Below are 22,127 nucleotides of genomic sequence, written 5' to 3'. Positions count from 1 at the left end.
CGTGTCAAGCACAAGAAGACAAATTTATTTGAAAACTTGCATTTTAATAATAAATTTCATTATTTTAAACTTAATATTACATAATGAATTTATATACTCTAATAGAATAATGTAAAAAAAGAGACACAAAGGAGCACTTTCAGTTGAGTTATTTTTGAACTTGGAAAGAAATGTTTTTTTTTCATTAAAAATAATTTTTAATGTATTTTCTTGAAGAAGTGTGGAATCTTTTATGTTTGGCAAAATTCCAGATGGATCTAAAAAAAAGTTTCTAATAACTGAATAAGTACATTCACGAGCACACAGCTCGTGAATAAAAAGCCTCAGAGGGATGCAATGCTTCCTTTAAGAATCTTTTCTTAAATTTTCGGAGGAAAGCATTATTCTTTTTTTTTTGTTGCAAAAAAAGTGTAATTGATGCATTCAATTAAAAAGGAAAGATATATATATATAATTCTAAAAGAGAAAATATATATTGTTGAATGGATTTTCAAGAGTTTCTCTCGTCATATTATTTTAATTTTTCGTATTCTCTGTGAGAGCACATTCCTTGATTTGTCATTGGGAAAAAAAGAAGGAAAAACTTTTACAAACTTAAACAAAAGACATTGAATAATGAAATAGTATTGTACAATCGTCGTTAATGTAATCCTCATTTTTTTTATCTCGAGATTGAAATTCTGAGAGATAGTATTCCTTTGATATTTTCCCCCACTATCTCTGACGTAATACATTGTTCCGGCGATTTTTATTATTCCGAGGAAACTTTGATATTATGTCATTCCCAGTAGATGAGATAATTTAATTGTTTTAAAAATTATTCACTATCTTCTACTTTAATATAGCACTTTTATATTCTTTTTTGATAAATTGTCATTAAAAGAATATAATATAAATTTCTCGAGATATGAAACTTAATATAAGATCGAGATTTAATGACAGTTAGACAATTTCGCGAATAATGTTCAAGTTAAGTTTGTTTATTATAGCACTAGTCACGACTGGTGTCTATTCAGTCAACAATGACTGGTGGAAGGACGCAATTATTTATCAAATTTATCCCCGAAGTTTCAAAGACAGCAACGGAGATGGAATTGGAGATTTGAATGGAATCACCATGAAGATGGAGCACATAAAGGATATTGGAGTTGATGCTTTATGGCTTTCACCAATTTACACAAGCCCTCAAGTGGATTTTGGATACGATATCGCCAACTTTACGAATGTCGACCCCGCTTATGGTACTTTAGCCGATTTTGATAAGCTCGTGGCTAAAGCAAAGAGTCTCGGTTTAAAGGTGATTTTAGACTATGTACCTAATCACAGTTCTCACAAACATCCATGGTTCCAAAAGAGTATACAAAAGATCAAGCCCTATGATAACTTTTACATTTGGCGTGATGCCAAAATAGTGAATGGTATGAGAAAACCGCCAAACAATTGGTTGAGCACATTTAAGGGATCGGCTTGGGAGTGGAATGCACAACGTGGTCAGTATTATCTTCATCAATTTGCGACTGGTCAACCGGATTTAAATTATCGTAGCAAAGAATTAGATCAAGCGATGAAGGATGTTTTTATATTCTGGATGAATCGTGGCGTTGATGGTTTTCGTATTGACGCAATTAATGTTCTTATGGAAGATTTGCGTATGCCTGATGAGCCAAGGAGTTATAATCCGAACGCTGCAGCTGACGAATATGAATATTTGAATCATATATATACTAGAGATCAAAATGATACCTATGATGTTGTGAAAGCATGGAGGAAATTATTAGACGATTATGCATTAAAACATAAAACGGATTCTAAGTTTATGATAACTGAAGCCTACACGAATGTTCCTTTGACTCTCAAGTACTATTCAGCCGGGTCAAATCCATTCAATTTCATGTTCATTTCCGGCTTAAATGGAGCATCAACGGCAGTTGATTTCAAGCGAGCGATTGATACTTGGACGAATAATTTGCCAAAGGGAAATGTTTCTAATTGGGTGACTGGTAACCACGACAATCATCGAGCGGCGTCAAGATTTGGTGTGAAGAAGACCGACATGATTACCATGTTAGCGGCGGTACTGCCCGGAATCACAGTCGTTTATAATGGCGACGAAATTGGAATGATAGATAGAAATTTCACATGGGAAGAAACGAAAGATGTTTTTGGTTGTAATGCTGGACCATTGAGATATCATTTGTTTTCTCGAGATCCAGAACGAACGCCATTCCAGTGGGATGATACGACAAGTGCTGGATTTTCAAGTAGTAAAAATACTTGGCTTCCTATACATGAGAATTATAAAATTCTTAATTTGGATCTTCAAAAGAAGGCACCATTGTCACACTATAAAGTATTCAAGGCATTGACAACTTTAAAGAGAAATGTTTTGAATATCAGGAAATCGACTATGGAAACTGTGTTAATTACAAAAGATATTTTAGCAGTAATTCGAAGATTGGATAAGAAATTACCAATTGTGCTCTTAATTAATACGTCGGATAGAGATGCTGTAGTTGATGCTAGTAGTTGGTTAAATATTCCTAGACAAATGTATGCATACATTGCAAGTGTCGATTCAAAAATTGTTTCCGGCACTCGTATTGATACAAAATTATTGCGAATACCTGGATCAGCATCATTGATTCTTACAACGTCAGCACAACTTTTTGAATTGTTTAGATATTTGAATTTTTAATATAGTTATTTGTAATAATTTTGTGTATTAGTAAATTTACATTTAAACAACATGGAAAAAATTGAATTGGTAAAATATGATATAAATTTTGTAGCATATAAGTTTGAATAAACACATTTTTTTGGAAAAAAGTTTATTAAGTCTCCAATTATTAAACCCTTACATTTAAAATTATACATAATAAATACTTAAATAATATAATAATTAATACAGTACTGTAAAGAGGCAGAGTAAATTGATTTTCAATTAAAGATTTTTCTTATTGATTAATAATTATCTTTTACTCATGCTCTCATTAATTAAAGTTCTCTTTGTAATCTCTTTGTTTTTAGATAAAATGTGAAAATTAAAAAATTTTCAATTATATTATCTAATAAGCTCTAAATTAAACAATTTATTATTTCCTACAATAAACTAACTTTTGACATCAAATTAAGTTAATTTTAAAGTTAATTAAAATTAAATTGAATTGCTAATTAAAATTCATTGAATCGTAAAAGATTAAAACTGTCCAATTCCTATTTTATATTTTAATATTAGTATTTGAATATTAAAGTAATTTAAAATTAAATTTATTTATTGACAGAACGCTCTATTCACGCTACTAAATAGTGAAATGAAAATTTTTTATATTTAGAATTTCAAAATTAAAAAACTTTTAGTTTTCCATATTATACTGCTACAACTAAATATACTTCTATTGTTAAAATGTTAAAACAGAGATTATAGAATAATATTCAAAAAATTATTTCACCAACAGTACACAATGATTTTTGATAAAACCGGAATTTCATTTTAAAAAAGTAAAAAAGAGAAAGAATTTAGAAGATAATTTTTTAGGTAGTTGCTTTTTACGCGGTAGAAAAACCACGACACAGCATTGTGGTTATGCGAGGTGTGTTTAAATTCCTCTCATTTTTATCGAGCTGTGTTGGCTCATGTAAAAGAGGCAATAAATATTAAAGATATTCCACTTTTGAAAAAAATAACATTTTTCACATTTTTAAAAAGCTGCAAATTTTAATATGTTTCTCATTCAAATTATTGCCTTGATCGTAGAAAGCAATAAAAAAAATTCATGAATTTTGATGTTGCCACTTTGACAAAAATAACCATATAAATAATCCATAGAAAAATAATTCATTTTTTTTATTAGTGTTATTAAAAAAAAAGTGAATATGAATTTTTCAATCTTATTTTAAATTTATTGCAACCTTTAAAACAATAATGAAACTAAAACATTAATTTTTACAATAATGTATGAAAATTATATTCTTTGGTTTGAACAAATAAAAAAAAATAAACACTAATTTATCAAAAAACGATAAAACATTAATAATAGTATATTTATTTTTAATTATACATTTTGTTCAGAGATAGTGTGATCATTATCTTTATAAAAAGAACTTAAAGTATAATAAATAATAAAATTTTTATTTATTATTGCTATATAATTAACAGTTAATTTTTGTTATAAAATATTAAAATTGAATTAATATACACTCTAAATGTAAATTATTAAAATTTCTAATTTGTATTTGTAACTGACTTTTTGCTATGAATTAGTAAAAAAAAATTTTTATTAGTCAGTTGATTATAATCAATTCATAGCAAGTCACTTAATAATTGAAATTAATTGAAATTTTACCCAATTTAGATTTAGAGTGTAAAAAAATTAAAAATTTCTAAAATATAATATAATTAACAATAACAAGAATAAATATGATTAAGGGAGCATTTGCAAATGAGGAATATGTAGCTAGAGATGGCTCAGGTTTAAGGGAATCAATTTGTGATTTTGATGCTAGAAATAGAGAAGCTGAAGCCGGAATTTTCAAGGCACTGGTATTAACTTTTGTATTTGGTTGAATTTGTGAATCAACGCTGGCTATATACGTAATAAGTTCCTCGGGAATATTCAACCAAGTGTGAGCATCAACACTTTCATCCTTTATTCCCATGTTAATTAAAAGTGCCACTGGCGATGAGTCCTCCATTCTTCTAACTATTCCTAAAATGTTCTCCGTGATTAAACGAACTTCCACTGTTCCTAACTGAAGAATAGGAAGATTTTTCTTCATCATTGTCATCGCTTTGAATACCTTATAATGTGAAATTGTTGCAAGTTTTTGATTTGCCAAATTAAGAGTTTTATAATTCTCATGAACTGGAAGCCATGTTGTTTTGTTTGTTGAAAATCCAGCACTCGTCGTATCATCCCATTGAAACGGAGTTCTCTCGGGATCCCTTGAACCCAAATGATATCTGTTTGGTCCAAGATTACATCCTGCCACATCAACAGTTTCTTCCCAAGTTAAATTTTTATCCAACATTCCAATCTCATCACCATAGTAAACTACACTGATACCCGGCAAAGTCAGAGCTAACATTGTAATCATGTCAGATTTTTTCTCACCAAATTTTGAACCTGCACGATGATTATCATGATTGTCGGTGACCCAATTTGATACATTTCCTTCTGGTACATTATCAAGCCATTTATCGATTGCAAGTTTAAAGTCAACAGCCGTTGATGTCGAATTGAAGTCATTGACAAAGATAAAATTGAAAGGATTACAACCTGAGTCAAAATATTGTTTCATTATTGGTGGTGTTAATGCTGCTTCGACTATTAAAAATTTCGAGTCCGTTTTGTACTTGTTCGCATAGTCATCCAAAAGATCTCTCCATTCACGCGCAATAACATAAGTCTCGTTCAAGTCTCTCGTGTAAGTATGATTAAGATAAAGGTACTCATCCTCGGGAACATTAGGAATATTACTTCTCGGTTCATCGCGTAACTGTTCATCCTCGAATAAATGAAGAATTGCATCTACACGAAATCCTTCAACACCACGATCCATCCAAAATGTCAGAACATCACTCATCGTTTTCTTTAAATTATTATTGCGATAATTCAAATCCGGTTGTGCAACGGCAAATTGATGATAATAGTACTGACCTCGTTCTGCATTCCATTCCCATGCTGAACCTTTAAAAATACTCAGCCAATTATTTGGTGGTTTTCTTGTGCCATTTACAACTTTACCATCACGCCAAATGTAAAAATCATCATAAGGTTTGATTCGTTTAATACTATTTTGAAACCATGAATGTTGATCAGAACTGTGATTTGGTACAAAATCCAACAAAACTTTTAAGCCAACTTCCTTTGCTTTATTGACGAGTTTTGTAAAATCTGTCAATGTACCATATTGTGGATCAATATCAGTAAAGTTGGAAATGTCATAACCAAAATCTACTTGTGGACTCGAGTAAATTGGTGAAAGCCATAGAGCATCTGCTCCAATGTCCTTTATGTGTGTCAACTTGCTAGTTATTCCATTAAGGTCTCCGATCCCATCTCCATTACTATCCTTCAAACTTCGTGGATAAACTTGATAAATTATAGCGTCCCTCCACCAATTATTGTTGATTGACTGAACACCAAGTGCGAATGTAATAAATAGAAATGTTAACTTCAACATGATGCACCAACTTCTACTGATAAGTTATTGTCACTGCAAGTGTGTTTATAGTCTTTCATATCGCAATGTGACAATAATAGTAAAAATATGGAAAATTCCTCGCTAATCATTCATTGGATTTACCTTGATAAAGAACTTGAATTTTTTCATTCCTAAGGTGACAATCGATCGATAAGAAACTAGTTTGATAGGTGCATTTTTCTATAGTGTTCAAGTGGCTCTTGTAGGAAGCGATAATTTCATGAAGTAGGTCGTTACGTCATTATACGTTTAGTGGAAATAAATGGCAAAAGTGGTACTTAAGTCAGTTGGTACTTTACAGAAAATTACTTTGAGAAATGGAAATTATATAGTAATTAAATTATATAATGCTTACAACTAGAGAAGGGATGGACAAATTTATAAAAGTTTTTTTTATTTCCTTTTTTAATTTAAAATGTACTAGAAAAAATTATGCGCCTGACTATTTTTTTTAAATCATATATGTTTTAATTACTTTGATAAACTTTTAAATTATAATGGACATAATTATAAGATTATTTATTAATTGATTTATTAATAGAAACTTTAACGAAAAATTATTCAATAATTATTATAGTTCTTAATTTCTAATCAATCAGCTGTAAGGGATTATCCAACACATTCAAATTGCATTTAAATTATAGAAAATAGTTGGGGTTCTGGAGAAGGGCCAAGCTTTTATAGACCGAGAAAATGCATGATTTCGGTCTCTTAATCTTTTGGCAACTATATCTTTAAACCGACAAAAAGTCAAATGATAATACTCTTCTCGAATTTTAAATAAGGAAAAATAAATTCAAGGTGTTTTATAAATTATATATATATATATATATCGCCAAATTAAATGTAATTTTTACAAATTAAATCCTCTCTTACTTTTATTTACATTTTTATTAAAATTTCTAATAATTGTTTTTATGTATTTCAGGTAAGTCACTTTTGAGATACCATCTTCAACTGTTCGGTAAGACATTTAAATTTTTTTAGCTTTTTATTTTGAAACATAATTTAAATTAAAACCACTTTTAAAAAAATTCTCGTTCAATCTGTTTTGAAATTAAAAAACAATTGGTCATCGAATTTGGACTACTATAAAAAAGAAAACTTATTTTTTCTTAAAAGATTAAAGGTAATATTGCAAACATTTATATATTTATTTTGCAATCTTTAATTCTTTTACAATTTCTGGTGTTACATTTTCAATTTCAAATAGTTATGTATATTTAGTATAACGATATGATAAATTATTATAAATGAATATTCTATTTAACTAAAATTGATACTATTACCTTTATGAGATATTAATAATTAATTTTATTCATTACAATTAAATAGAGAAAAATCTTTACAAATCGGTTAATAATTCATTCATTTGATTTTGAGATACAAGAATCATTGACGCTGATCCAGGTATTTTCAATGCGTTCGATTGAACTTGTGTACCAAAAGGAATTCCCGAATTTACACTAGTCGCATAAGCGGACATTTGAAGTGGAATATTTAACCAACCCATTGCATTAACTTCAACTTCTCTGTCGGAGGTATTGATTACAAGTGCCACTGGAGAAGTTCCCTGTAGCCTTCGAACAATGCCAAGAACCTCTGAAGTAATTAAAGTGACTTCAGTTTTTCCTTTTTTCATATTGAGCGATTTCTTCTTTAATGTTGTCAAAGCCTTAAAAACCTTGTAGTGCGAGGTCGATTCAACTTTCTGTGCTGCCAAATTAAGAGTTTTATAATTATCATTAACTGGAAGCCATGTTTTTTGATTAGTTGAAAATCCAGCACTCGTCGTATCATCCCATTGAAATGGCGTTCTCTCAGGATCTCTTGATCCCAAATGATATTTTTGCTGTCCCAAATTACAACCTGCCACATCAATAGTTTCTTCCCATGTGAAATTTCTATCAATCATTCCAATTTCGTCGCCATTATAAACGACTGTGATTCCAGGCAAAACCGTAGCTAACATTGATACCATATCTGCCTTCTTAACACCATACCTTGATGCTATTCTGTGATTATCGTGATTACCAATTACCCAATTGGAAACATTTCCCTTCGGTAGATTATTCAACCATGTATCAATGGTTCGTTTGAAATGCATGGCTGTTGATTCACCATTCAAATCAGTGATAAACATGAAATTAAATGGATTGGATCCGGCAGAAAAATATTTCATTGCTAAAGGAAGTGTTGTGTAGGCTTCAGTTATTAGAAATTTACCATCTGTATTGTGTTTTATTGCAAAATCGTCCAACAAATTTCTCCAGCTTCGTAATACTCCATAGGATTCATCTTGATCTTTTGTGTAAATATGTATCAGTGAATTGTAATCATCAGAGCTGGCTGATGGATCATGACTTAGTGGTTCGTCTCGCATTAAAACATCTTCGATTACATGATTAATAACGTCAATTCGAAAACCATCGACACCGCGAGTCATCCAAAATGTGAGTACATCTTTCATTGCTTGATTTAAGTATGAGGAACGATAATTTAAATCCGGTTGACCAATAGCGAATTGATGAAGATAATACTGTCCACGTTGTGCATTCCATTCCCAAGCTGAACCTTTAAATGTGCTCAACCAATTGTTTGGCGGTTTTCTCACACCATTGACAATTTTAGCGTCACGCCAAATGTAATATTCATCGAATGGTTTCACTTTGTTAACACTATTTTTAAACCATTGATGTTCATTTGAACTGTGATTTGGTACAAAGTCTAAAATCACCTTTAAACCAAGACTCTTTGCTTTAGCCACGAGTTTATCGAAATCATCCAATGTACCATAACCTGGATCGACATTAGTGTAATTGGCAATATCATACCCAAAATCTGCCTGTGGACTGGTGTAGATTGGCGAAAGCCATAATGCATCAGCTCCAATGTCCTTTATATGTTCCAGTTTGCTGGTAATACCATTTAAATCACCAATTCCATCACCATTACTGTCTTTGAAACTTCGCGGATAAATTTGATAGATAACTGCATCTTTCCACCAGTCATTGTTGATAGACTGTACGTCTATCGTAAAAACAGCGATGTACAACAACAATGTGAATTTAAACATTTTCCTCGACTGCAAACGAGTTTTCAAAAAGTCTCGGAGTTTATAGTATAGAAATTCTAGAAGAAAAAAAAATGTTGCCATATCGCGTTATGACGCGATATGTGATTAATAAAAAAAAAAAACTGCACTTGATAATGTGGATATTGATAAGACCTTGACAGTAACCACTTTAACTGATAAAAATGAAATTGTTTTCCTGCGGTGATTACTAATCTACAAACAAAAATATGTTCTAGCTCATCAGATTTTAGAGAAAATTAATATGAACAAGACGAAAAAGTGAATTTTTGACAGTGCGATTAAAATTTTAAAAACCAATAGTTAATAGTCTATTTTTTTGGTTTACCACAAAAGGGAATATTTCACAGAATGTGATGAGTAAAATTTTGACTATAAAAATTGATTCTCGTAAATTTTCCCCATTTTCCAATTTTCGTCACTATTTTTTAACAGTTTGATACTTTTTTTATGTCCATTAAAGTCAGTCACGTGAAAGGTGTATATGTCAAACATTTTTATCACCCCTTTTTACGTAAATTCGATTATTTGTTACGTATGTTATTAAATTTATTAAATTTTATTTAACATCTAAAAAACATGTTCTTAAATATATATATATATATATTATTTAAAAAAAGCATATATTTCATCACTGATAATAATTTTTTAAACACTGTTCTATTTTTGCAATATTTAGATAAGATTAAAACTTGCATAAAATCGTATAATAAAAAGATTAAAATTTTATATAATTTTTCAATTAATATTAAATGATAAAATTTACTTTTTATCAATTTAAATGCACTTTGGTAAACATAATTGCAAGAAATTAATATTTTCAAGCAAATAATAAATTCATTAAGATACCCATGAAAGTTTGATGAAAACATGTGCTTTAAACTTAAGAAAATTATATTAAGAACACATTAAAAGTTTTATCTGATATTGTTTGTAATTAAAGAAATTAATAACTTATTGAGTGTGAATAATTAAAATGTAAAACGAAACTTTCCAAAGTGAATAATTGCTTATATAAAGTAATAACCATAAGAGTAGATTTGAGTTTATTAATCTGTCTTTATAAATTTTAAATAGAGTTTCTTTTCAATTTTTATCAATTTTAATTAAAATTATATTTGAAATTATAATCTAATTTCATTTGTAATTAACCAAAAATTTGTAATGTTACCATTACAAAATGGCTACCTAACTTTGTTTATTCATATATAATTCTATAACTTTCTTGCCTTATTGTTGTGATACAAATCTCTTACTTCATTTCTGTGACCCAGTTTACATTATTATCAACACGATAAGCTTTAATTGTACTGGAATATTTGATTTTTATATTTTACTTGAAATTTCAATTTAAAGTCTCTTAAGAGAATTTTTCAAAAATGGGACAATTTAATAATTAATTATTAAATTGTATAAAAATGTAATTTTAATTCAATTTAAAAATAATTATTTGTTGTTAACTTTTAATAACATACACAGCATTCACTATTAAATATTACAGTTATTTGAATTTATTTAAATGTTTTGACATCTTTCGAATCAAATAAGATTTCAATTAAAAAAGACTAGAATTATATAAATATTGATTTAAGGCGAAACAGTTTTTGTTATCCAGAAGATTATGTAGCTACTCAAGAAAATTGATTTCAAACGAAATATCTGCAAATGCAATGAATTAGCGTATTTTATTTGCCGTATTTCTTTTATTTGGATATTATTATCAGTGTTTTGAATCATTTATTTCCTTATGGACTTTGAATAGTGGCCAGGTGAATCGATTACAAATTGTTTGTGTAAATTCGGTATAGCAGATATAGTAGAGTATAAATTTGATAAACCACACGTATCAGACTCAGTCTGTCCATCAATCATGACAAAGTTAACGCTCCTCTGTATCTCTCTCGCTGTGATTCACGTTCAAGCCGTTAGTAACGATTGGTGGAAGGACGCGATTATCTACCAAATTTATCCTCGAAGTTTCAAGGACAGCAATGGCGATGGTATTGGTGATCTTAAGGGAATAACGAGTAAATTGGAACACGTAAGAGACATTGGTGCTGATGCACTTTGGCTCTCGCCTATTTATACAAGCCCGCAGGAGGATTTTGGTTATGATGTTGCCAATTTCACTGACGTTGATCCAGTGTATGGTACACTTGATGATTTCGACAAACTCACAGCTAAAGCAAAATCATTGGGATTGAAGGTGATTCTTGATTTTGTACCGAATCATAGTTCGAATGAACATCCATGGTTCAAGATGAGTATAAAGAGGATGAAACCCTACGATGAATTTTACGTTTGGCGTGATGCCAAAATTGTCAATGGCGTCAGAAAGCCACCGAACAATTGGCTGAGTGCATTCGGTGGCTCTGCTTGGGAATGGAATGATCAACGTGGTCAATATTATCTTCATCAATTTGCTATTGGTCAACCTGATTTAAATTATCGCAACACAGACGTGTACCTTACTATGTCGGATGTATTAACATTTTGGATGAATCGAGGAGCTGATGGATTTCGCATTGATGCTGTAAATCACATGTTCGAAGATGCGAGAATGTTGGATGAACCTAGAAATAACAATAACGTTCCAATTGATGATTACGATTCACTTGATCATATTTATACTAAGGATCAACGTGAGACGTACGAGGTGATTAAGGCCTGGAGAAATATGATGAATCAATATGCACATGAACATGATACTGATGCTAAATTTATTGTCACTGAAGCCTATACAAATTTAGATGAGATAAAGAGATACTTTCAAGCGGGTGCCAATCCGTTTAATTTTGCCTTTATTTCATCATTAAACAAAAACTCAGTGGCAAAAGACTTTAAACGTGAAATTAAATTGTGGTTGAAGAATATTCCAAATTATAAAGACGCTAATTGGGTGACGGGTAATCACGACAATCATCGAGTGGCGTCAAGATTTGGTGCAAAAAAATCAGATATGGTTATTATGTTGAGTATGATTCTTCCTGGATTTTGTGTTGTTTATAATGGAGATGAAATTGGAATGGTTAATAAATTTTTAACATGGGAAGAGACGCGTGATATTTCTGGATGTAATGCTGGTCCAGACAGGTACTTTATAAAATCAAGAGATCCAGAGAGGACACCATTTCAGTGGGATAGCAGTACAAGTGCTGGATTTTCAACAGCTGAGAAAACATGGTTACCGGTTCATGAAAATTATAAGAGTCTAAATTTACAAGTAGAAAAATTGGCGTCTGTTTCTAATTATAAATTCTTCAAAACATTGACCTCTTTGAGGAAGAATTTCCCAGTTATTAAAAATGGAGATATTGATATGAAATTGATAAGCGATCATGTGTTGGTGGTGTTACGAAGTTTGGAAGGATTGTCGTCTGTTGTTCTTGTGATAAACACAGCAGAAACGGAAGTGGTTGTCGATGTCAACATCTGGTTGAACATTCCTAAGCAAATGGTTGTGTACTCTTCGAACGTTGATTCGAAAATCAATATCGGTAGTTTTGTCGACACTAGTTCTGTGAAATTACCCGCATCTGGGTCAGTGGTCTTGGTACCTGAATTATAGACCTAAACACATTCTATATTGCATGTTTATAAATCGATAAGTCATTTCTAAGTCTTTCAATAGTAAAATAAATTTATAATACTCAAATTATTTATTGTTTATTAATTATTATTATTGTTGTTGTGATTAATGTCACAAAGTTTTTTAAATTGTCTCTCGTTTTTAAATTACTAAATTATTGGAAATAAATGATTCTCAACAGAGTTATTCATTTATCTCATTTGACCAATTTAATTACCTTGAATAAAATTTCTTTCACTGTCGATTCCGTGGTGATAAAATTAAAAGCATTTTTAATAATTCTATCTACTTATTTTCATATTTATTTTTCAATTTCTCATTATAATTTTTTATTTGAAAATATGTTATAAAAATGAGACAGAGAATTCAAATAATGTAAATTTCTTCGTGCTTTTAATAAGTTTGTAATTAATTTAATGTCATTACACGTCGGCAGCAATACTTCACAGACTTTGATAATGAGCAAGACACTAAAGATTTTGGTAAGGTGGAAAAATTTTTAAGTTCGTTATGAGAGTCCACGCTTATGCTGAAGGCGTTGAAAACTTTTTTTTTTATTCTAAGACAAAGAGTAAAAAATTTGTTACAGGCGACTTGGACATGTAATTATGTAAGCCACGGCCACGATAGCAATTATGAAAAAGGAGGGTGTGCTTATGAACACCATAAGCACGCAAAATGTAACGGTAGTGGATGTTTACCACTTTAGTCTTATGTATTTTTTTACTATCAAGTTTTATCAAGACTTAGGGGGGTGGGAGTTATGTTGAGCTATTATCAGTTAACAAAAAAGGTGTATTAAAAAATAATAATTTTTCTACGTAATAGTCGAATATAATAGTGGAAAAAATTTTAACAATTAAAACATCTAGTTTTTAACAGGAAAAAATAACATTATTTTTATCGAAAAAAGTTTTTAATTAAAATAAACTAAAAAAATAGTGATTTTACTCTTTTATGAATTTAAAAAAAAATTAAAAGCCAGTTTCAATACCAAATACAATCCTTTGTCAGGAAAAAACATGGAAAAAATTTTTAAATTAACAATTTTTTTTTGAATTTTTCATGTAGTTGAAAAAAGTATTAGCCCAGTAATTAACTATACCTCCCTGGTGGTATGTTTACATTAATTTGGTCTCGCATTCGGTTATACAAATAATGGGCGCGGTCACCTTGAATTGCAGGTCATAATTAGTAAGATTGAAAATACAGAGGCAAAATAGATTCAAAGTTTATCAGTTATATTTCGGGATTCGAAGTATTTAAACGTGCGTGCATTTAAATTAACGTGATTATATATGTATTGATTTCGAAATTTCACGCGTTTTTTTAAATTACAGTAATATTTGAGATTGTCAATTTTCTATTTCTTTTTTAGTTTTTAAAGTAAATTCGGGAGTGTTCGAATTTCTTAAAATCGCGATCGTTTAATAAATTATATATTTTTTTTATTTTTCTTTCTACTTTTTTAATTGTGTTTGTGTCTAAAAGACAATGTTCGAAAATTACTTTGCTCAGAAGATTAGTGAAATGTTTGTCTTTAACAATTGTTAAAGGAAGTAAAATATCTCACTTTTTTCGGTTTATTAATTTAAATAACTTTGAATTAATATAAAAATAAAAATCTTGGTTATTTTTAGTTTTAATATTCAGTTCAAATGTCAGTTGTACGTGAACAGCTTGTCGCTTCTGTACAAAATTTAGCCCGAAGTAGTTTGAGAAGTTGACAGCTAGGACGTTATCGAATTAATTGTAACATCATTCATGAAAATTTACAATATTATCATGAAAGTTATCTCACATGTATATATGCCATTCTATTTATATTGTGATGATTTACCCGTAATTTCGCTATGAAATTCATTTTATAATTAATTGACTCACATTCTATTTACTTTTATGGAATATTTCTAATTTGAAATTTCAAAAATATTCTTCTATTAAAAAAAAAAAAAATGTTGAATATTTTGTTATATCGTTACATCACAACTTAATAATTTGTATATTGTTAACTATATAATATTCCACATTTTTTTTAATATAATAGAATATTTTGGAAGTTCCGATGGAATGTTCCTGGAATGTGAAATAGAATATACTGTCATGGTATGTACTCGGTTAACTGAATTGCGGATATAAAACTTAATTCTTGACCAGTGGCCGCAAAATTCCTCTGCACTTTTATTGATCGTCATTAAAAGAAACTCTGAGGAGGTATTTTTGTTGCTATATATATTAAGCGAGTATAAGAAATAGGTGGTTTTTATGTGTAATTAAATGTAAGTAAAATAAAAAAACAATTTTTTTATTTTTCTTATATTTTAAAATATATGAAATAATCACAGTAAACTATTAAGTATTAAATAGCGTTCTAGATTAAATTAATAATTTGGTAAAATTTTGGATTATTTTAATCTTCGATGGATAAAAGCGTTGGATTTTATTTTAATCCATTTTGTTATTAAAATTATACCCCACTATTTACTTTTTTTTGGTGTAAACAAACATTTTTTCTTTGAAAATTCAAAATGAAGAATCCTTCCCGTCAGATTCTTAAAAAAAAAATGATGAAACAATTAACTTTTGTGTAAAAGTCAAGTTTGACCGTATAAAGTTGATGATGAAAGAGATACGAACAAAGTTTATCATTTGTTTTTCCTGGCAGCTGAAAGTAGATCGAGCGAGGACTGACTAAAAGTTGCTTTTCGAAAGTAACAGAGTGTCGTTGTCGTCGTCGTCGTCGGAAAAGCTGTGAGAATCAAGTGAGAGAAGATAGCGAGGGAATGGTGTGCGAGTTGATGGACGATGTGCACATCTCCAGTCAGCAGGAGAATCGAAGTTGCTCGTGGGTGCTGCTTGAGAGAAAACAGAAGTCAGGGTAAAGTGACTTTATGCTTTTGGCGCTGATGCCATTGAAGAATGCGCGCAAGCCCCTCTCTATAGGCGAATCTAGGGCAGACAATGTAGTTCAATCATGTCACAACGAGAAAGAGTGGTGAATGTTAGATAAAGGTGAAGCTCACTGGCAAAATTTCTTCCCCAGCTCGTTCTATATGCCAGACGAGTAGTACGATGCACCGGTGCGCACCAATCACGTTGAGTGCATATTCTTCAAGTACTCACAGTGTGCAGACATGGAACGGACACCACTCTTATATATATCCCCGAACGAAGAAAAGAGAGAGAGAAGAATCAGCGAAGCTAGCCCGTTGCATATTCAATTTTTCACTCTTTCCCCCTCCATTCCATTGCACTGAGGAAAAGAGGATAGAAAACTATCCAAGAAAAAAAGGAGAGACTGGCAGTCTCGTCTTATTTGCCGCGAGATAATTCCTCGCGTCTTAATTAACTCACCGCCTCTCTAACCAGGTATACGTCACGTATCCCCTCTTTCTACCTCCTCCTCGTCTTCTTCAACTTCTTCTTCTTCTTCTTAGACGGTATATTTCTTCTTCAACAAGAACTTGGACATTTGTTGTAACCCTTTACATTTTACTATCGCAACTGTAATTATATACGTGTTCTTAACTTCTCGCACTTACGTTTTATGTTTTCTTTCACACACTTATGCACGCAGAGCGGACAAATGTTTCCGCGAAATACATGCCTCGAGAGTTTCAAACTTTAGATTGTGTCACTAAAGCTGAGCATACACAGTGTGTTGACGACAATGTGGGTTCAACATAAAAAAAACCCCACTGAATTTTTTATGAAAACTTTTCAAATACGTGAGTTTAGTGACAAAAAAAACTGTTGAAGAAAATCATTTTCGCTTCTTAAAAATCTTTCATTTTATTATACCACAAGTAAAAAAGTTGCTGAAATTAATTTTTTTTGAAAATAAGGGAAACACATTTCTATTGGGAAATTGAAATTTCGTTTCGAATCTTGATTTACGGTTCATGTGTGTAGTTGAAATGTGAAATTATTGCCGTACTTTTTGAGTCTGTTTTCGATGATCGTACTCTTTTATAGGCGTTGTATTTTTTTTCATTTTACATTCTCTGCTCGCCCTTTTTTCGTTTGCAGTTTTATATTGACATTTATGATATCCATTTCCGGAGCAAATTCAATGTTATTGATGTATATATTGTAGTATCTAGTTATAACGCTGGGGAAAATGTTTCTGAGAATCTTTATGGGATCTCTTCTAGAAACTCGCTCTCTTTCTCGCAGATCCATGAAACAGAACGACAGGAAGAATGTAGGTAAAAGAGATTTGACTTTTCCCCGAGTATTATCAAAGGAAACATTCTAGAAACATCGTACCGAGAGTCACTCACTCTTGAAATTACCTTTAGTACTTGCACTTTTCCTGCTGATTTCTATCTTAACGGAAATCATGCGCTCTTAGTACTTGCAATCGCTGAAACTCATACAAAACGATCAAAGCTTTTCTAGATTAAAAGTGTTAACGCGAACGATCAATCAGTACCCGTAACTTTGCTTAATTGAAATAAATTTTACTCTTTTTGCACATCTTAATTAAGAAAGTGCATCGAAACGAGGACACTATATATACAAAAATAAAACGACTAGAGAAAATCAATTAACTTTTATTTTAAAGTTCTAGAAACTTATTCCCGAGGGAAAAATATCAGTGGAGAAAGCTTTCAATAGTCAAACAATAAAATGTTTTTTATTTAATTTTTTCTAACGAATCCTCATGGGAATGTAACAAATGTTTGGTCAGTCTGATTTCAACTTTTACTACTGATACTGAAATTGCAAGATTTTTAAATTATTTCTGTATTTTACTACTTAAACCAAGTTTTACCCTTTTTGTTTGACTAACAAAATACTAAAATTAATTCATTACAATCGAAAAAAATAGTTTGGATTTTGTTGATTGTAAATGTGACAGTTTTCTCACTCGCTGAGCTTTAAAAGGAGCCTCAAATAAAATTGGATTGACCAGAAAGTATAATTTATCTTTGAGTATAAAATCCAATTTAGTTTGCTTTGTATGAAAAAAAATTGCTTGAAAAAAATTGAAAAAATTGTTTTCTCTACAATTTATGTGCATAAATTGTAAAAAAAAGGTCGCCTATTTTTTATATAGCAATATATTATCGAAAAAATATATATTATATAAAGAATACTTAGTCCTATTGCAAAATAGGTTAATAATGTAACAAAGCAAAGTATTAAATAATTTATTGAAGGCTCGGTACAAAGCTTTCAAATTAATGCAATTTATCGAGGCTTTACCTTTTGAAGTCCATTGTGCGCGATATATGGTTTCGATAAGCGCAATACTTCTCGTCAGATTTTACACGTGGAGAGAATACAATTAGCTTGAATAATTTATTGTCGAATGGACACAGCGTTAACGACGTCGGAACAAATTAAGGGTAAAAAAAGAGAGTGATAAAAGCAAACCTCCAAACAGTGTTATGAATAAATAAAAATAATTTTCGCAATTCGAGGGTCATATAATGAGGAAAATAAATATTTGCAGAAATAATATTAAAGCACGCAGATATATAATATAGTGGACCCGGTTTATTTTATTAATTCGCGATTAAATTTCAAACGCGAATTGATTTTATTATATTTGCATAAAATTTTTTCAGCTCTTATTCAATTAAAGTAGTATTGCGTGCGGTAAAATATTTTTTTTTAAAAAGAGGAAAGTTGATTGCGATTTTAAACAAAGGAATTTAAGAGAATATTTAAAAACTATTTGCCATTTTAAAATATAAACAAAATCTGACGTTTTATTTTTTTGTAACAATTTAAGAAAATATTTATGAATTGATTCTAATTAAGCGTTTTTTTAATTTAATAGGTATCAAATTATAAAAATATTATTTGAATCTTTTTTTTCTCAGTCTATAATAATTGTGCAACAAATTATAATATGCGATAAAACAAATTTGTTTATTCATATAACTTTATGTTTTTTTGATGTTACAATTCCAATTTAAAATCGTTATTTTTCCAATTCTGTGAAAGCACATATCACATATTGTGATTGTGCAAGAGTATATTTTTTATATATATATGTTGGATGAATATTCATTTTTTATCATAGCGTTGAGTTTGGATTTTACTAATGGATACTGAGTGTCGATGTGGTTGTAAATGTGAAAATTAAAATACGCGTGCGCTATGAAATCGTCCAATTTTAACGAGAGTGCTTCTTTTTTTTACACGCGTACTACATATATATATGTATAGGAATAGTCTCGAGTCATATTTCATCATTATGGTAACGCTCCGCCGCCATCACAAGCGCGTTATTACTTTCGACGCTTTCATCCCGACGACGAATGAGATGCAAATTGTTCACGATCGCAACATTATAGGACCGTTCCTCTTGTTTTTAGAGTGTAAAGAATAACGATTATCGTGTTCGACATGGCAGATCAACCGGATCAGTGAATGTTCAAAATTTTCCAATACAGCATTTTATGCAAATTATTTTGTCACTCGCTAAATATGTTGATGAATTGAAAATCGTACGTCCATAGAAATTATTGCTTAAAAAATTAAAAAAAAATTGAACGAATTTTTTTTTAATTGAATTATTATCATATAAAAATTGTAGTAGTAATAATATTTTTTAAAAAACTAAAAGATATTTTCATGTGAATGTTATAAATCAGAATATATGTTTTTTTTATAATATAAAGTTATTAATCACAAAATGGTTTCTAAAATTGAAAATACTCGGCACGTTTTCTCCTGGTTCTTTTAATTACTTAAAATGCTGTTTATTCATTCTAAAAACGTAGCTAAATATTTAAAATTCTAGTGGAATTTAGAGAATTTTTCAAATTCATATATAAAGTTTGCGAATATGTATTATTAAAAAAAAATATTCTTGATTTTTTTAACAGTGAGAAAATTGAGTAAAAATTACAATTTTTATTAATTAATAATGATAATATTAACGTTAACATTTATCTTGACTAATATAATAATATTTTTTAATTATATAAAAAACTTAATACGATAAAAACGAATTTGAGTAACTTTTTTATTTAATGAATATATTACAAAAAATGTTGTAATTAAGGTTTTTTATCATGATAATTCTATAATGAAATTTTACGTAAATTTTATATTTAATACACGTAATAAAAATGTTTTGTGTTTATTTAGTAAATTTGATATGGTTTTTAATAATCAGATGCAGATATTAAGTTAAAATTTTATGACACAGAACGTGTATAATATTTTTATTCCTTCATGTTCATAAAGAATTATCGTAAAACTTTTTCTCCATTTTTTGAGAGAGAAAAATTTTCAAGAGATACATTTTTATTATGGATCGATGCACAGAATATAGAATGTAAATTTATTGCATTCACTATATATATGTATATATGAATTCCTGTATATTTGTATAAAATATGTGTGTATTATCAATATTAGCTATAAATAACGAAAGAAATATAAATACACAACTTTAAAGCTATTCAAGTTAATTAAACGATTTATTGGCATTTGTACGAATTTGTTTAAAAAAAAAAAAAAAATTTTAGCTATGAATGCTTTTTAGGGGGAATATATCAACTCGTACTTTTTTATGATTTGATATAATATCATGTTTTTTTGCGATATGTGCATTTTCCTCTTTGAAATTTTATTTCCGGTACATAAAAATAGAATCGTGATTGAAAATTCTAAGCTGATAAAAAGAACGTTAGAAAACTAGAGACATGGTGGATTTTAATCAAATAAATTCAGACTTTCGCCATACCGAAACCTTTTTCAGGATCACTAGAGAAACCTTTCAATGCTTGCCAACTTCTCAGAGTTCTAAATCCTTTTAAAATTCTGTTTCCCCGAGTTTCTTCAAGGCAGAAAAGTTATTACCTCATGGTGCACGTTGCTTGTCTGAAAGAGATTTTTGAATCGAAATCAAAATTACCTCAAACTTAAAACTTATCTCATTCTGATGGCATTTTATCGTCGTGTGAGGAAAATAAACCCCGGGCCATCGTAAAACAAGAAAGTTTTTCTCTAATAAAATGGTCAGTCCAAAAAAAAGTTATATATATATATTTTTTCTTCTATTTGAAAATTCTATTTTCTGCCAGCAGTCGTAAAAATGAAAGAATTCCATTTCTCAAGTTCAGGTGGCAATATTTTTTTTTTCAAATTCTGATTTTTCGTTTTTGGACAGAAATACTTTTTTTATATTTTTAATAATCATTGTAAAGGTAGAATGATTGTAAAATTGTCCGTCATATGTATTTTTTATCAAAGATTTTAATGCGGATACAAGTGACCAGACACAGGGAACTAAATTAACCCATTCCTCTATGTACACCTCAGTGGGGGGTATTCTTTGTACGTGGTATGGGAACTGAATCAGTTATGTCAATTGGCCTCAACAAAGTAATGAACCGTAATTGATCCACCGATTCGCTCGTCTATCTTTTCTTTCATTTTGTTAAATCCTTTGTAATTTTCTACATCTCTTTTTCTATTCCTTCCATTTTTTAATTACTTTCTGCTAATTAAAATTGTTTCATTTCGTCATAAATAAGTTTTCGGGAAAAAGAATAAATATGTATAACAAAAACTATATATTCAAATTTCAATTTTTATAAAAAAAAATCTCGTTAACTATTGTGAGGTGGTTAATATTTTTTTTTTTATAAAAGTCATATGATATAATTTAATTTTCGATCCAGAAATAATTTCAAGGGAAAATATTGTCAAATAATTAATCGTTCATAGTTTGATTTTAAATATTAATTTCGAAGAGAGGGGAGAGTTAAAAAAATGAATTGTCTATGCAGTGCTTTCAAATCTATTTTGACAAAATTTCGCAAAGGTAGTTGGACTGAATTAACAGAACAAATTTTCCTCTGTTATGTCAACAATCAAGCTAGGCTTACATTGTGTTTGCATTGTACAATTTCACCCCAGTACATCGTAAATGTCCGAGAAGAGCTTAAATGACGAGAGTTAATAGCCCATACTGTCGGGGTTTTTTTTTCTTTGTGATGTAGCAGTAAAAGGGCTTAAAAAATGAATCGTTTGCATGGTATATTTTCTGAAATATTGCACGCATAATACATTTGAAATTTTTTTTTCCTTTTCTTTTTTGTTAAAGTGAGAATATCACTTTTTTATAGTATTATATAGAACGATGAAGTGATAATTACCGCTTTACCGCTTCGATGAGAAATGTTTTCTAGATTTTTTTTTTTCTCATAACGCGTCACATTTTAATGCTATTTATTCACTATTCCATTGTTCTTATTGTTAAATAAAAAG

At 29.7% G+C, this 22,127-nt stretch overlaps 5 protein-coding genes across 5 annotated transcripts in view; 2 read left to right on the top strand and 3 right to left on the bottom strand.

The window, feature by feature from the left end:
- Nucleotides 1-22,127, bottom strand: part of LOC127281318 (protein artichoke-like) — a 69,283-nt gene that overhangs the window by 26,369 nt on the left and 20,787 nt on the right. The gene's annotated exons all lie outside the window — the stretch shown is intronic.
- LOC127281353 (maltase 2-like) lies at nt 921-2,829 on the top strand. The gene has a single exon (XM_051305039.1). The coding sequence runs from the start codon at nt 962-964 to the stop codon at nt 2,693-2,695; it is 1,734 nt and encodes a 577-aa protein (XP_051160996.1). The 5' UTR covers nt 921-961; the 3' UTR covers nt 2,696-2,829.
- On the bottom strand, nt 4,083-6,423 carry LOC127281344 (alpha-glucosidase-like). The gene has a single exon (XM_051305026.1). It carries the CDS (start codon nt 6,181-6,183, stop codon nt 4,381-4,383), a length of 1,803 nt encoding a protein of 600 aa, XP_051160983.1. The 5' UTR covers nt 6,184-6,423; the 3' UTR covers nt 4,083-4,380.
- On the bottom strand, nt 7,335-9,317 carry LOC127281338 (maltase 2-like). The gene has a single exon (XM_051305013.1). The coding sequence runs from the start codon at nt 9,278-9,280 to the stop codon at nt 7,550-7,552; it is 1,731 nt and encodes a 576-aa protein (XP_051160970.1). The 5' UTR covers nt 9,281-9,317; the 3' UTR covers nt 7,335-7,549.
- Nucleotides 11,144-13,069, top strand: LOC127281363 (alpha-glucosidase-like). Its single transcript, XM_051305051.1, has one exon. It carries the CDS (start codon nt 11,169-11,171, stop codon nt 12,864-12,866), a length of 1,698 nt encoding a protein of 565 aa, XP_051161008.1. The 5' UTR covers nt 11,144-11,168; the 3' UTR covers nt 12,867-13,069.

This window comes from Leptopilina boulardi, unplaced genomic scaffold (genome assembly GCF_019393585.1).
Source record: "Leptopilina boulardi isolate dan_hultmark-lab unplaced genomic scaffold, ZJU_Lbou_2.1 LbouV2_112, whole genome shotgun sequence".
Classification (NCBI taxonomy): Eukaryota; Metazoa; Arthropoda; class Insecta; order Hymenoptera; family Figitidae; genus Leptopilina; species Leptopilina boulardi.
Note: the sequence above shows the minus strand (reverse complement) of the source record. Positions and strands in the feature narration are given on the sequence as shown.

What these genes read in the sequence shown, in the direction of transcription:
- LOC127281344 (XM_051305026.1), bottom strand. Translation starts at nt 6,183, where the DNA reads ATGTTGAAGTTAACATTTCTATTTATTACATTCGCACTTGGTGTTCAG.
- LOC127281338 (XM_051305013.1), bottom strand. Translation starts at nt 9,280, where the DNA reads ATGTTTAAATTCACATTGTTGTTGTACATCGCTGTTTTTACGATAGAC.
- LOC127281353 (XM_051305039.1), top strand. Translation starts at nt 962, where the DNA reads ATGTTCAAGTTAAGTTTGTTTATTATAGCACTAGTCACGACTGGTGTC.
- LOC127281363 (XM_051305051.1), top strand. Translation starts at nt 11,169, where the DNA reads ATGACAAAGTTAACGCTCCTCTGTATCTCTCTCGCTGTGATTCACGTT.